This window comes from Caretta caretta, chromosome 23, assembly GCF_965140235.1.
Source record: "Caretta caretta isolate rCarCar2 chromosome 23, rCarCar1.hap1, whole genome shotgun sequence".
Taxonomy (NCBI): domain Eukaryota; kingdom Metazoa; phylum Chordata; order Testudines; family Cheloniidae; genus Caretta; species Caretta caretta.
Genome location: NC_134228.1, coordinates 8,892,534 through 8,906,525, shown reverse-complemented (window position 1 = coordinate 8,906,525; position 13,992 = coordinate 8,892,534). Strand labels below are relative to the sequence as shown.

The 13,992-nt window shown below is 59.2% G+C and overlaps 1 protein-coding gene across 1 annotated transcript; it reads left to right on the top strand.

Moving 5' to 3' along the window:
* Positions 1-825: 825 nt before the first annotated feature.
* Positions 826-8,502, top strand: LOC125629392 (serine/threonine-protein kinase SBK2-like). The gene is made up of 6 exons (XM_048834833.2): positions 826-1,142; positions 1,425-1,531; positions 4,187-4,398; positions 5,816-5,983; positions 6,381-6,583; positions 7,031-8,502. The coding sequence occupies exons 4-6, from the start codon at positions 5,818-5,820 to the stop codon at positions 7,622-7,624; spliced, it is 963 nt and encodes a 320-aa protein (XP_048690790.2). The 5' UTR covers positions 826-1,142; positions 1,425-1,531; positions 4,187-4,398; positions 5,816-5,817; the 3' UTR covers positions 7,625-8,502.
* Positions 8,503-13,992: the final 5,490 nt, after the last annotated feature.

Below are 13,992 nucleotides of genomic sequence, written 5' to 3'. Positions count from 1 at the left end.
GCCTCTCCTCATAAGTCATGTGTTCCAGACCCCTAATCATTTTTGTTGCCCTTCGCTGGACTCTCTCCAATTTATCCACATCCTTCTTGAAGTGTGGGGCCCAAAACTGGACACAGTACTCCAGATGAGGCCTCACCAATGTCCAATAGAGGGGAACGATCACGTCCCTCCATCTGCTCGCTATGCCCCTACTTATACATCCCAAAATGCCATTGGCCTTCTTGGCAACAAGGGCACACTGCTGACTCATATCCAGCTTCTCGTCCACTGTCACCCCTAGGTCCTTTTCCGCAGAACTGCTGCCTAGCCATTCGGTCCCTAGTCTGTAGCTGTGCATTGGGTTCTTCCATCCTAAGTGCAGGACCCTGCACTTATCCTTATTGAACCTCATCAGATTTCTTTTGGCCCAATCCTCCAATTTGTCTAGGTCCTTCTGTATCCTATCCCTCCCCTCCAGCGTATCTACCACTCCTCCCAGTTTAGTATCATCCGCAAATTTGCTGAGAGTGCAATCCACACCATCCTACCTGTCATGCTACCTGAGAGCACATTGGGCCACCCTTAGTCAGAGCAGTCAGTGCAGAGCAGTGTTGGGGCCCTGCCTCCTTCAGGGATAGAGGGAAGGCGCTGGTGCTCTAAGACAGGGCTCTGCCTGGTTCTGCTGAGCACTAACTCCAGGGCCCTAGGCAGGCTTGCAGAGTGAGAGCATCAGACTCCTGTGAGATCCAGGAGAAGGTCTGCAGAGAAGAGCAGTGGCTCCTTCCTAGGGAGCTGCTGCGAGTCACAAGGAGGGAATCAGCCCTTCTCTTCCGTGGACACAAATTACTGTAAGGAGCAGGAGACTGTCCTTTGTCCAACAGAGACCTGCCCTAGATCTCACCCACAAACCTGGGAGAGACCTGGGAACTGAACTGGGTCCCACCCCAGCACTTCCCCTGCTACACTCTCTTCTCTCCTCCCACTTTGGCTATGTTGCTATGGGTCTGTGAATGTGAAACAAACAGGAACTACTTCTCCATCTTTGAGGTTCTGCTCAGGACACCCAGAACCATCAGCCACTGTTACCCTGTGCCAGACACGCCAGCCTCTCTACCTTGCCAGCAAACTCTTCAAGACTCTGCCAGACTAAAACTAACTTGCAGGTAACAATCAGTGAACCACACCAGCCCGGCTCTGCCTTCCCTGGTGCTGCCGCAGCCCAGCCTGGGGGGCAGGCACCTCCCAGGGAATCCAGCACAGTGGCGGGGGAGGGGAGGGGGGCTCCTCTACTAGGGGCATCCCCGAGAGGGGGAGTGTGGGGCCCAATTTGCCCTGGGTCCTTGAGGTGGGAAGAGGGAACATTAACTCTGCTCTCCCCACTACGCCCCTGTCCTTCCCCTGAGTGGCAGCAGGAGTCACCCTGTCCCCTTCTCTCCCTGGTGCAGGGACTCCCAGGGACTCAGAGGATGAGGAGGAGAAGGAACGGGTGGACATGGCCATAGAGGAGGCTGGTCTCAAGGACATCCGAGAGAAGCTCTAGGGCAGAGAAAAGGTACAAATGTTCCCCATAAATTGTCCTGCCCCTTCCCAGCATCCCCACTCCCTGCCAAGGGTCTTGTCCATGATAATCCACCACCCCTAACGGGAACCTTTCTTCTCTGTGATCTGGGACCCCCAAGATGGGTTTGTTTGTCACACACCAGCCAGAATCTCCTCCCCCCACAGGCACTGTCCCAGTTCCTGACCCTGCTTGTGTAAGAGTTGTGGGTGATTTGGACAATGGGTGCGTCCCCACTATCCCCCACTGGGGAGAAGAGAGAGGAGAAATATTGAGATTGATCACTAGTGGGCAGTGGAGCTGGAGGGGCAGCTGAGGCTGGGGGACAAGGAATCAGATGGTCCCAACTCAGTAGTCGGGATGGTGTTGAATGGGAGCAGTTTTGACAGGTAGGAGGGAAGAAGGGGAATGGGACCAAGCTGGCCAGGAATCCTGCCTTCCCTGGCACCGCCGCAGCCCAGCCAGCCCGGCTGTGCCTTCACAGGGCCCACGCCAGCCCAGCAGACCCGGCTCTGCCTTCCTTGGTGCTTCACCAGCCCAGCCAGCCTGGCTCGGCCAGCCCAGGCAGCCTGGCTCAGCCTTCGCAGGGCCCACACCAGCCCAGCCAGTCCTCCTGGCGGCTCTCTGTCTTGAATACTATCCAAGGAGATCAGTACAGAGTCACACAGACAGTTCATAAAATGCTACAGACAATCCCCACCTTTGTCACAAGGCACTCTCCCCTCACAGTCGCTGGTGGCCCCGGCTGCCCCTCTTGGACCTGATGGCTGGTGTTGAAAAACTAATATTAAGGACTCAGACTGTTGTGGAGGGTTCCCTAACCCAGGTCGTTTCCCCCTGGAGTCTGGGAGTGAAGCTTGGGGCCTGGACAAACCTCCACAGCCCACGTAGAACTGCATCTCAGCGCCAGGCAAGGGGTCCCTGTATGCACAGCTGCCCTATCCCAGAGGTGGCTGCATCTCAGCGCTGGCCAAGGGGTCCCTGTATAAACAGCTGCACCAAACTAGAGGTGGCTGCATCTCAGCACCAGGGAAGGGGTCCCCGTATAAAGTCCCCACACTACCCCAAGGCGGTTTGGTGTCTGTGGGGTCTGGCCCTTGGGCAGAGAGCAGGAGCATGGCCCTGGTTGTCCTGCCTGGGAGCTGGGGGGGTGGCCGAGTCTCACCAGGTCTGGTGCCCCCTGTTCGTTGGCATCTGGTGCCTGCGAAGTGCAGCCCAGCCTGGTCTTGTTACCACCGGGCGTGGTGTCCCCAAGCCAACCTGTTCCCAGGGGAAGGCCCCATGCTGAGGAGGTTGCATGTGGCCCAGAGGGTGGGGGGCTAGTGGTGGGGGAGTCACATGCTGTCCCTGCCACCACCACCACCCCCTGCCCAGAGCAGATGCCATGTGCTGTATCTGGGACTGTCGCCATGGCACAAGCACAGAGACCCCCTGAGGGGATCCCAGAATAGGCCTTTGTTGTGGCCATGTTGCCGTGGTTCTGGGAACAGGAACGGCCCAAGTCTCTGATGCCCGCCTGAGCCGTCCCTGCCCTGCCCCCAGGCTTCCTTTGCCCTTCCTCCCCCCACCCAGAGACTCAGGCAAACAACAGAGGGAGGCGGGAGCAGGCCTCTGGGACTCGACCCTGTGGGGGTGGGGGGCTCAGTTGCTCATGAGCGCCCCAGAGCTTCCCCAGCTGACCCCAACCTCTGCAGTTCCCCAGACTGGCAGGGCCCCCCACGCTGCCCCTCACAAGCCAGAGTCTCCAGCAGGAAGCATACCTGGCAGGCAGGGCAGGATCTGCAGGGGGCATGGGGAAGATAAAGGGGTGGCAGCTTGTACCAGCAGGGCCGGGGATAGAACCCAGGAGTCCTGGCTCCCAGCCCCCCTGGTAGATTCTGCCAAGGACAACCCAGTGTTGGGATGGGGGGCTGGCTGGGGGCAATTCCCAGCAGTCAGTGCTTACCCCCAGTGCCCCCATGTGGTGAAAGGGGCCTCATATCTGTCTTACCAAAAGTAACACCACAGGCCCAGACTGTATGTGGGGTTCTCACATTGCAGTGTGAGGGAGATATGTTCTCTGATGTCTCGGCATGAACCACACGTCCTGGACAATCCTGGCTACCTTCCTTCTTGAGAAATGTTCCCATCTCCACCTCCCTATGCCCATGCAGCCTGTCCAGGTGCTAGTCCACCACTTCCACACCCACCCCAGAGGTGGCTGCATCTCAGTGCCGGGCGAGAGGTCCCCATTTAAACAGCCCCTGCTCCCAGCCCAGAAGGGTTGTATCTCAGTGCCCGGCAAGGTGTCCCTGTATAAACAGCTCCTGTGCACCACCCCAGAGGTGGCTGTATCTCCGTGCCTGGCAAGGGGTCCCTGTATACCGTGGCAGAAAATGCTTTGGGCTCTGTTGGGGGGAAGGTGTTTCCTGGAGCTTCACGCCAGCAGGGTCTCTGCCCTGCTCCAGCTCCCCAGTGGGTTTCCAGGGTGGGGCGCTCCGCTGCTGTCAGGAGCTGACTTTCCAGGAACACCTGGGACAAGCTAATCCTGGACAGAGGGTACTGGGGGGCCAAGGGGAAGGGAGCAGTAAATGAGAGTGGGGGCTGGGGGACTGGAGTATCCAGTGCCAGCTGGTAAAAATAACCCAGATAAGTGCCTGCTAATCCCAGCCCAGCGAGTGCCAGCCCCCGGCGCTGACCGCACCCGACCCCTGGCCCGCACTGCCAGCTGGGATCTGCCAGCCACCACGGGACCCTTTCCAGCTTGGGGTGGACGGGATAAAAGGCTCATCCCAGGCCAGCGGACAGACAGACGGGAAGGTAGAGGGCTGGAATCAGCGGCTCCCCTGTGCATACTGTGGGGCTCCAGCTCCAGGAGGCAGGTAAGTGGGGTCCCTCTTTCATCTGGTGCCCCCCAAGCCCACAGGGCTCCACTGATTTATCTGGGTGGGCCTCTCAATGCTGCCCTTCTCTTGCTGCTGGCAGCTCCCAGCCTGAAGATGCCGGGGGGTGTCCAGGGCTGCTGGTCCCACATTCACTGCACATGGTGCTGGGGCACTGACACCAGGGCCACTTCCTCCCCTGAGCAAGTCCAGGTATTAGCCGGGACTCCTGGGTTCTATCCCAAACTCTGGGAGGGGAGTGGGGTCTAGTGATTCCAGCAGGAGGGCTGGGAGCCAGGTTGCTTCCCTGGCTCTGCCTCTGACTAAGGCCTTGACTGCGCTCGGAAGTGATACAGGGTTTGCTGCCGGTATGAATTTGGTGCCCGAACCCAGGGTTGTAGAGGGGCCTGGGGCAGTTCAGGCTCAGTGGGGCAGGAAGAGGTGTCACCGGGACAAGGGAGCTGTTCTTCCCTAGGTGCAGAGCATCAGTGGGACCTGGAGTCTGTCCAAACTCCACAGGCTGGAAGGGGAGCCCAGTGTGGGGGGTATGTCCCCTTGGTCCACAGCTGGGCATCTACAGGAAGCCATGTCTTGGTGCCCCAGGCCCATGCAGAGAGGGATGGAGAAGCTGCTGTCAGGCCCCAAGGGGCTTGGGAGGGGCTGTTATTCAATGGGACATAACCTTGTGTGAAACAAACCTGTACTCCATCACAGGTGGCTACGTCTCAGCACTGGGCGAGGTCCCTGTATAAACAGCCCCCCGTACCCCTCCCCAGAGGCAGTCGCATCTCAGCACAGGGCGAGGGGTCCCTGTATAAGCAGCTGTCACGGATCCACAGGAGCAGTGCTATGCCCCAGCCTTTAAATTGTCTCTTGGAGGAATCCTGAGTGCCAAACCCCCGAGGGGTCTCACTCGCCCTTCAGGGCAGGCCACCTGGCCTCACCGCCCCCAAGCTCCAGCCTCCTGCTCCACCCTGTGAGCTCTGCCCAGTGAGCCCACCTGAGCCAGAGCCCTGGGGGAGACTTGTCTGCTGTGCAGGGGCCCAGGCGTCCCCAAACGGATCAGGGTGCATTAGCCAGCTGGGCACGGCATGGGCATAGGGTTGCCAACTTTCTACTTTCACAAAACCAAATACCCTTGCCCTGCCCCTCCTCTGAGACCCCGCGGCCAACTGGTCAGTCAATGGCCCAGTCAGCGGCGCTGACCAGAGCCACCAGGATCCCTTTTCAACCAGGTGTTGCAGTCGAAAACCGGATGCCTGGTTACCGTAGGTGGGCAGCCCTGAGGCCAGCATGGCGAAGCAAAGGTGCCGACGCCAGCCGTGTCTCAGTGCTGGGCTGGTGATGTCCGTGTCCCCCGGGGGCCGTCTGGGCACTGCTCCCGGTGGTAACAACCCCATCCCTCCCCCTCCCGCAGCCATGACCCTGCCCGCCCCGTGGGGCGCAGAGCAGCAGCTGGAGGAGATGATGGAGCTGACGGCGCAGAACCTGCCCAGGCTGGAGGTGACCCAGTCGTACACCATCCTGAGGGAGCTGGGCAGCGGCTCCTATGGCCACGTGCTGCTGGCCGTGCACCAGCGGCAAGGTAGGGCCTGGGCTGCCCCGGGGGGGGGGGGCAGTCTGTGTCCATGTGGCCCCACCTCCCACAGAACCCACTGCTCCTGTTCCCCCAGGAGCGCCAGCACTGAGCCCACTCCGTGATGGGCACCGGCTGGGGAGGGGGAGCCCTGTCCAGGGCCAGGCATGGAGCACTGAGCCCCTCTGCCCCCCGACTCCACACCTGGTTAGCTGCTGGGCCCTGGGATCCTACAGCCTGACAGCCCTTGGCCCCACAGAGCAGCGTGGGGTGGCAGGGGGCTGATCCATGGGGGGGGTGTGGAGAATATGTGGGTCTGATCCAGCATAGGGGAGGGGGTATGATCTGGCGGGGGGGGGGGGGGGGGGCAGCAGCCTTGACTTCTTCGCACGTCCCTCCCCCCCAGGCAGGCCGATGGCGTTGAAGTTCATCGAGAAGCGGGACACTGAGCTGCGGGACTTCCTGAGCGAGTACTGCATCTCGCTGAGCCTGGCCGCCCACCCCTGCATTGCCAGCGCCCTGGGCATCGCCTTCCAGACCGAGCACCACTATGTCTTCGCGCAGGAGCTCGCCCCTGCCAGGGACCTCTTCTCCCTGCTGCAGCCACAGGTACTATGAGCCAGAGTCTCCGATGTAGCCACACTGAGGACGGGCATGGGACATGGGCCTGTCCCCTTTAGGGGACGCCCCACCCAGCCTTAGGACGGGGACTGGCTGGCTCAAGGGGTGGGGATTGGGACATGGGACCTTTCCCCTCTGTTGGGCACCAACTCAGATCCAGCCCCAAGGCAGGCACAGGGAATGGGACAGGAGGCCTTTCCCCGCTGGGGGTGGCGGGGGGTGGCTCCCATCCGCCCAGGGCAGGGACTGGCTGGCCCTGAGGTGGGCAGTGGGACCCAGAGCCCTTCCCCTCCAGGGCACTGTGTGTAACCTCTCTCCCCCGTGCTGAGGGATGATTTAATTGGGGATGGGTCCTGCTTTTGAGCAGGGGGTTGGACTAGATATCTCCTGAGGTCCCTTCCAACCCTGATATTCTATGATTCTGTGATTCCCTAGGTGGGGTTCGGGCTCGCGGAGCTGCATGTCAAGCGCTGTGCTCTGCAGCTCGCCAGCGCCCTCGAGTTCATGGGGGCCAAGGGGCTGGTTCACCGCGATGTCAAGCCTGAGAACGTGCTGCTGCTCGACCTTGAGTGCCGGCGTGTCAAACTGACCGACTTTGGGCTGAGCTGCCCGCAGGGCACTGCCATCGAGGCCCTGCCTGAGAACCTGCCCTACACGGCACCCGAGCTGTGCCTCCTGGGGCCCTCGGCCCGCCTGCCGGCCCAGCCTAGCCTGGACGCCTGGGCCCTGGGCGTGCTGCTCTTCTGCGTGCTGACTGGCTTCTTCCCCTGGCACACGGCCGCCGACCGGCACTACCGGGACTTTGAGCGCTGGCATCGCAGCCCCCGCGTCCGCCCACGCCCACCCCGCTGGGGGTGCTTCACCTACGAGGCCCAGGAGATGCTGCGAGGGCTGCTGACCCCTGACCCCAGCCAGCGCAGCCCAGCCAGCATTGCCATGGCCCACATCAAGTGCCCCTGGCTGGAACCCAAGGAGCCGGGCGCTGCCCGTGGAGGCAGGACTCTGCGGGGGAGTAGCCATTGCCGCTGAGCCCAGCCTCATGGGCACTGCCGCCAGGCACAGGCACCCGCCACGGCCAAGGGGCCGCAGGGACCAAGGACTTGCAGGACACATTGCTTAGCAGGGACCATGGCCAGAGGCTGGTGCTGGGGGCCAGGCCTGGGGGATTGCAGAGATGGCAGGGGGACGGGGGGAGGGAATAAAAGCACAATCCTAACACTAGCGGCTCGGAGCTTCCTTCAGCATACCAGAGCAATAGGTCCACCTGCCTGACACCGTCCCCCATGACCCACAAAGCCCCAGATCAGACCCACGGCCCATTCCCGCTCCTCAGTCGCTGCTTTCGTCCGACGGGCCCCAGGTTGATGTTATTGGCCGCAACCACCATGGACTCTCTGAGCTGGGCCAGCTGCCCACGATGGGAATGTATGGGCAGGAGGGCAGGAACTGAGCCCCGTGGCTGTATAGGGCAGGAGGGCAGGGACTTGCAGTGGAGGTGCATGAGGTGAGGGGAGGGACTGAGACTCCCCATGGTGGGGCTGCATGAGCAGTGGGGTCAGCCCCTGTGGTGGAGACTGTGAGGCGTGGGGGCTGAGCCCCACGGTGCACATCCCGTACAGGAACAGGGCTGGCTTTGCACCCTGTTTCCTGGCTGTGTTTCCGGCATGTGGCCTGTTGCTGACCCCAGATGCCAAAGGCCTCAAGACACGAACCTCCGCGCACAGCTGTAATTGGAAACTGTCAACAAGTGGCCAAGGCACGCGGCTGCACACGGCCACTAAATATAACTGGGCTGGCAAGGGGGCTTCTGTACTGCAAATGGGTCCAAGACATGGTGGGGACCTCAGAGCTGGGGTAGCTGGAGGCTGCGGCTTGGGATTGAAGGGCATCCAATCTATGCATGGGGTTGGGGGGAACCCAGCATCCAGTCTTTGCAGGGGGACCCAGCACCCAGTCTGTGCTGGGGGGGGAACTCAGCACCCAGTCTCTGCATGGAGGGGTGGGGGGAGGGGAACGCAGCACCCAGGCTGTGCGCTGGTGAAATCAACAGGGCAGCAACATGCCTGACACTAAGCGAAGGGGGCTATCCAGACTCAGAGACCAGAGAATGAACTTTGGGGCTATGAACAGAATGCAGAGAGACCCACTTTGTCCTGCACCTGGGCAGTGCGGGTACACTTTAGCCAGATTAGCCTGGGGAGGTGGGTTTAGGGCAGGCTCCAGACACCAGGTGTTGCTTTTGGTTTATGTGGCACCCTTCTGTTGCCACTGCCCTTCCTCACGGGCCTCTCTGGGACCAGAGTTCAGGGCGGGGCTGTCATGCAAGGGGCTGCAGCGGAACTGGGCACGCTGGTGTGTGCCCCGGTCCCATGGGGGCTGCAGCCCCAGCATTATGGGGTGTGCTCAATGGAGAGGGGGCAGCACACCACAGCAGGAGGTTTTCTGAGGGGCTCAGGCCCAGCTGTTCACCCACGAGGCAAACGTGGGCTTGTAAGCGGAGACTTTGGCAAACCAGTAAAGTGCCTGAAACCAGTATGGCTTCAAGGCAGCAGGCTCTAAGCTGGCCATTCAACAGTCTCAGTTTAACCAAGGCTGGGGGTGGGGGGTGGGGGAGTTGGGTGCCACAGAAAGGGCAGCTTGACCCCGCATCCTTCCTGATATGAATTGTGTTGAAGTTGCTGATACACACATTTTAGAAGAGCAGGATTTGCCCCAGGAATCTCTACTGGGGCCTCAAGGCTGAAAACTCTGGAAAAACCCACCCCTGGTTAATCAATAATCAGAAGGAGCCTCTTTCTTGCCCATTGGAACTGCTTGCTTAACAAGTTTTCTTTAAGGGACATGTCATGCTATTACTCATGTCTAAATAAGGAGGGAAAGTTTGAGGTAGGGGGACTCTTCGGGACTGGACTCTCCCTCTGGAAGCATCTTGTGTTCCCCACCGGCAGACAGCAGACGGGCTGCCGCTGTGCCACTCGAGAGCCACACTCAGCTTTGGTAATGATCAAGGGTTGGGGGTGATTTCCTGGTGCCGCTAAGTAAAGTTTAGCTTTAAGTGAAAGCCCTCTTGTGTTGTCCTGTTTGTGCCAGCCATTGATCGGTCGGCCCGGGCTGACACCACCTTGCACAGAGTAAAAGTTACCAAGAGCTTTGGGTTGAAAGAACCCCGGGTAACAGGCTGGCCTAGTGGCTGCCAGGCTGGAGGGATCAGGGAGCTGGCACCCAACTAAGCACCAGCAAGTCTGTCTGTGGCTGGAGGCAGCAGGGGGTAACATGGTGATGCCCAACCCTGGGCACCCCAAGAGCCATCCCAGGGGCCATGGTGGCCAGGCTGAGGTGGTGCCAGCGTGAGAGGGCCAAGTCCTGTCCTGAGCAGAAACCGTCTCAGAGACCGGGCGAGGGCAGGTGAACAGCAGGTGCCAGGGCACTGATGGGTGCCTGGTTAGGAGCAATGGGGAGCACCCAGTACTTAGGCTGCCCTACACCTTCCATTCTAAGAGTCCTTCCTTGTCGCCCCCCACCCTCATCGTTTGCTGCAGGCCTTTGCCATCTGGCACAAAAAGACCCTGGCTCCAGCAGTGCCTTTGCTGGCAGTGAAAATCCACCGGGCTTGGCCAAAATGCGTGTTAAAAATCCGTCATTTCCCATCTTTCGCCGGCGCAGGGAAAAGGGGGCCGCGGCCGAAATCATCACTGGCCATGAACCTTCTGAAGAGCTGGGCTCACGCCAAGGCCCTTGAAGCCGTGGCAGCAGCAACAAGCACGGCCCTGGGAGAGGGGCTGGGAGAGCCCCTAATGAGGGGGAGAGCCCTGAGAACCCCAAGTACCTGCCCCCCCCTCACAGCCCATCCCCAGCCAGCCTGGATAACGGTCTCCTGCTGCTGCCAGCTAGCGCAGTCAGTCCCGCAGCTCAGGCGGTCGCACTCCGTGCTGGGGGGCCAGAGCCCAGGCGCTGCTGAGGAAGCCTGGTGGGAGGCTCTTCAGGCCGCATTTAAATAAAGCCATTGTGCTTTAAGGCCCCAGGGAATGACACACAAGAGGCCATTCCCAGGACGTCTGGCAGCTGCTGTGGGAAAGGCTGGCCCTGGCCTAGCTGCTGTCCCCCTGCTGCTGAAGCTGTGGGTCTCTGGGGCTGATACAGATTCATGCACCTGGGTGGTGGGGGTGGGAGGGGAGGGACGTCATTTGACCTCCTCAGACCCCTCCCTGTGTCTGCACTAAATGTCCCTGCTCAGAGACCGGTCCATGGGTGGTGCTGCTCAGCGCAGGGCTCCGTGGGCAGGTGGCGATGCAGAGCAGGGGTGAGCAGTAAGACAGAGCCATACATTTCAGGCTGCTCCCAGGGGAGCTGATTTCAGACAACACCCACTGAGCCTGGGGAACTCCCTGCCACCGGACTGGGTCGGGCCAGGCCTCAGCATGCAGCAAGCCTCTCTCTGGGTAACAGGGATGTCCAGGGTCCCACAAAAGGGGCAGTGCCCCCCCCACCATGGAGGGGATGGGAAGGCTCTGGCTGTGGGGGTTTGGGCATCTCAAACTCCCAGAGCCCTGGGCACAGTTCAGGACTCTGTATCCCCCCTCTCCTGTGGCACAGATGTGATGGCACTGGCTCTGCCTGCATAACCACGGCTCTGCCCCATGGGGCCCAGTGCTTCCCTGCTGGGCAGTAGGTACCAATGCCCTGGCGTTTGGTGTTCATGTGGGGTGGGGCCCACAGGCTGCGGGGTTACACACAGCACCGTGGCAGCGGGATGCATTGGGCTCCCTGGCTGGCTGCATCCCAGCGAGATGGGCTGCCCCTTGGACCCCGTCACCTGCCCCAGGGCTGTTGACCCCCATCCCTGTTTACTGGGCCAGATTTACTGTCCCTCCAGGGAACACTGGCTAATCCCCCCCTCCCCGCCTTGAATTGGTGATTAAAGGGAAGCCAGGTGCAGAGCCAACACCCCGTGCCCTACGCCTGCTCAGCTCCAAGCAGGTCTCTCCTACCAGCCCAGCCCAAACCACTTTTGTTTATTGCTGAAACATGTCACTATCTGCAGGCTCAAGGTGTGACAGCAAGAGAGCAGCCAAGGGACCCGGGGCTGCAGTGGGGAGCTGCCACAGCAGGTGCTGTGGGTCAGAAGTGAGGGGCATTGGCAGAGAACTTGAGGGGGAGTCCAGGGCTGGGATAGCAGGGGCTGTGGGTTGGGATTGAGGGGCACTGGCAGAGCTGCCTGGGGGGGAAGCCCAGGACTAGCAGGGGCCAGGGAGCTGCGGGTTGGGATTGAGGGGCTCTGCGGGGGTCAGCCCACACCTCCCCCTTCCCCACTCTGTGCTCCCTGGCTGTGTAGTGTCCAGCTGAGTTGCAGCTCCGCAGCAGCCCCCTCCTCCCCTGCCCCCCAGCTCTGTGCCAGCCATTTCTAATTCTGCTCCTGGCAGCAAGCCAGTCTCCCTGCTCAGCCCAATGGAGGTCTGGCCCTGGCACTGCCCATAAATCTCTGGCCATGTCCTGGATCTGCCAGCACCCAGCAGCACAGAGCCATGTATGTCATGGAATCCCACTGCACGTGGCTGGTTGAGTCCAGGGGACATAAGAGTGGCCATACTGGGTCAGATCAAAGGTCCCTCTAGCCCAGTATCCTGTCTTCCAACAGGTTTCAGAGTAGCAGCCGTTTTAGTCTGTATTCGCAAAAAGAAAAGGAGGACTTGTGGCACCTTAGAGACTAACCAATTTATTTGAGCATGAGCTTTCGTGAGCTACAGCTCACTTCATCGGATGCATTCAGTGGAAATACAGTGAGGAGATTTATATACACACAGAACATGAAAAAATGGGTGTTATCATACACACTGTAAGGAGAGTGATCACTTAAGATGAGCTATTACCAGCAGGAGAGCTGGCGGGGGGGGGGGGGGGGGGGGAACCTTTTGTAGTGGTAATCAAGATGGGCCATTTCCAGCAGTTAACAGGAACGTCAGAGGAGCAATGGGGAGTGGGGGTGGGGAAAATAAACATGGGGAAATAGTTTTACTTTGTGTAATGACACATCCACTCCCAGTCTCTATTCAAACCTAAGTTAATTGTATCTGTAGCTCTCGTCCCCTAATGCCCCTACTCTACTTGCGCTATACTGATATCTTCATCATCTGGACCCATGAAAAAGAAGCCCTTGAGGAATTCCACCATGATTTCAACAATTTCCATCCCAACATCAGCCTCAGCCTGGACCAGTCCACACAAGAGATCCACTTCCTGGACACTATGGTGCTAATAAGCCATGGTCACATAACCACCCCCCATACCGGAAACCTACCAACCGCTACTACCTACATGCCTCCAGCTTTCACCCAGACCACACCACACGATCCATCGTCTACAGCCAAGCTCTACGTTACAACCACATTTGCTCCAACCCCTCAGACAGAGACAAACACCTACAAGATCTCTATCAAGCATTCTTACAACTACAATACCCACCTGCGGAAGTGAAGAAACAAATTTGAAACCATTCCCTGTTGTTCATTCCCAGCTTCTGGCAAACAGAGGCAAGGGACACCATCCCTGCCCATCCTGGCTAATAGCTATTGATGGACCTGTCCTAGTTCTTTTTTGAACCCTGTTATAGCCCAGGGGCTGGGGGTTCTGCCACCCAGTGCCTCCTGCCCACACTGGGGGCCATGGCAGATGGAGAGCACCAGGAGCCACTGTGCTTCTCAGCCCAGCCACGGTGGGAAAACTGAGGCCCATAAAGGGACCGCTCTGCCTGCCAGTATAGAGTCCATCAATTGAACAGAACCCAGGAGTCCTGGCTCCTAGCCCCCTGCTCTAACCCACTAAACCCCACTCCCCTCCCAGCACCAGGGACAGAATCCAGGAGTCCTAGCTTCCAGCAGTACTTCTCCCTCCCAGCTCTATTTCCTGGTCCCCTGTGAAGAATGGGGGATTTTTTTTTCAGTATTTTTATGAAAAACAATTCACAGAATCATAGATTCCAAGGCCAGATGGAACCATTGTGATCATGTATACCTCCTGTATAACACGAGGCATGACTCAGTTTCCCCATTCCTGGTGCATGGATCCTCACTGGCTGGGAATGGGTTGATTTTTCCTTGTGGAGTGGGAGTAGCCTAGCTCAAGCTGAGTGTCATTGATGCTTTCTCGGTTGGGACCAGAGACATTAACAAGTTGTGAGGAATTTGGAATTTTTTGTAATATTGTTATTAGTCAGCTGTCTGCCTCAGTTTCCCCCATTATTTGCATGGCTACTCAGTGGGGGGAAACAGGTCCAGGTTTGCTCTCAGGAAAGGCTAAAAGACACAGGTTTGTGTGTGTGTCACCTCCCAGTCTGGGTGCAATGAACTGAGTCATTAAGGAATTGGCTGAAACAGACCCAGATTAGCAAGGGGACCAGAGAG

Excerpts from the sequence above, each read along its gene's own strand:
- LOC125629392 (XM_048834833.2), top strand. The coding sequence starts at position 5,818 with ATGACCCTGCCCGCCCCGTGGGGCGCAGAGCAGCAGCTGGAGGAGATG. Across the intron at positions 5,984-6,380 it reads GGCCGTGCACCAGCGGCAAG|GCAGGCCGATGGCGTTGAAG; the intron begins GTAGGGCCTGGG and ends CCTCCCCCCCAG. Across the intron at positions 6,584-7,030 it reads TCTCCCTGCTGCAGCCACAG|GTGGGGTTCGGGCTCGCGGA; the intron begins GTACTATGAGCC and ends GTGATTCCCTAG.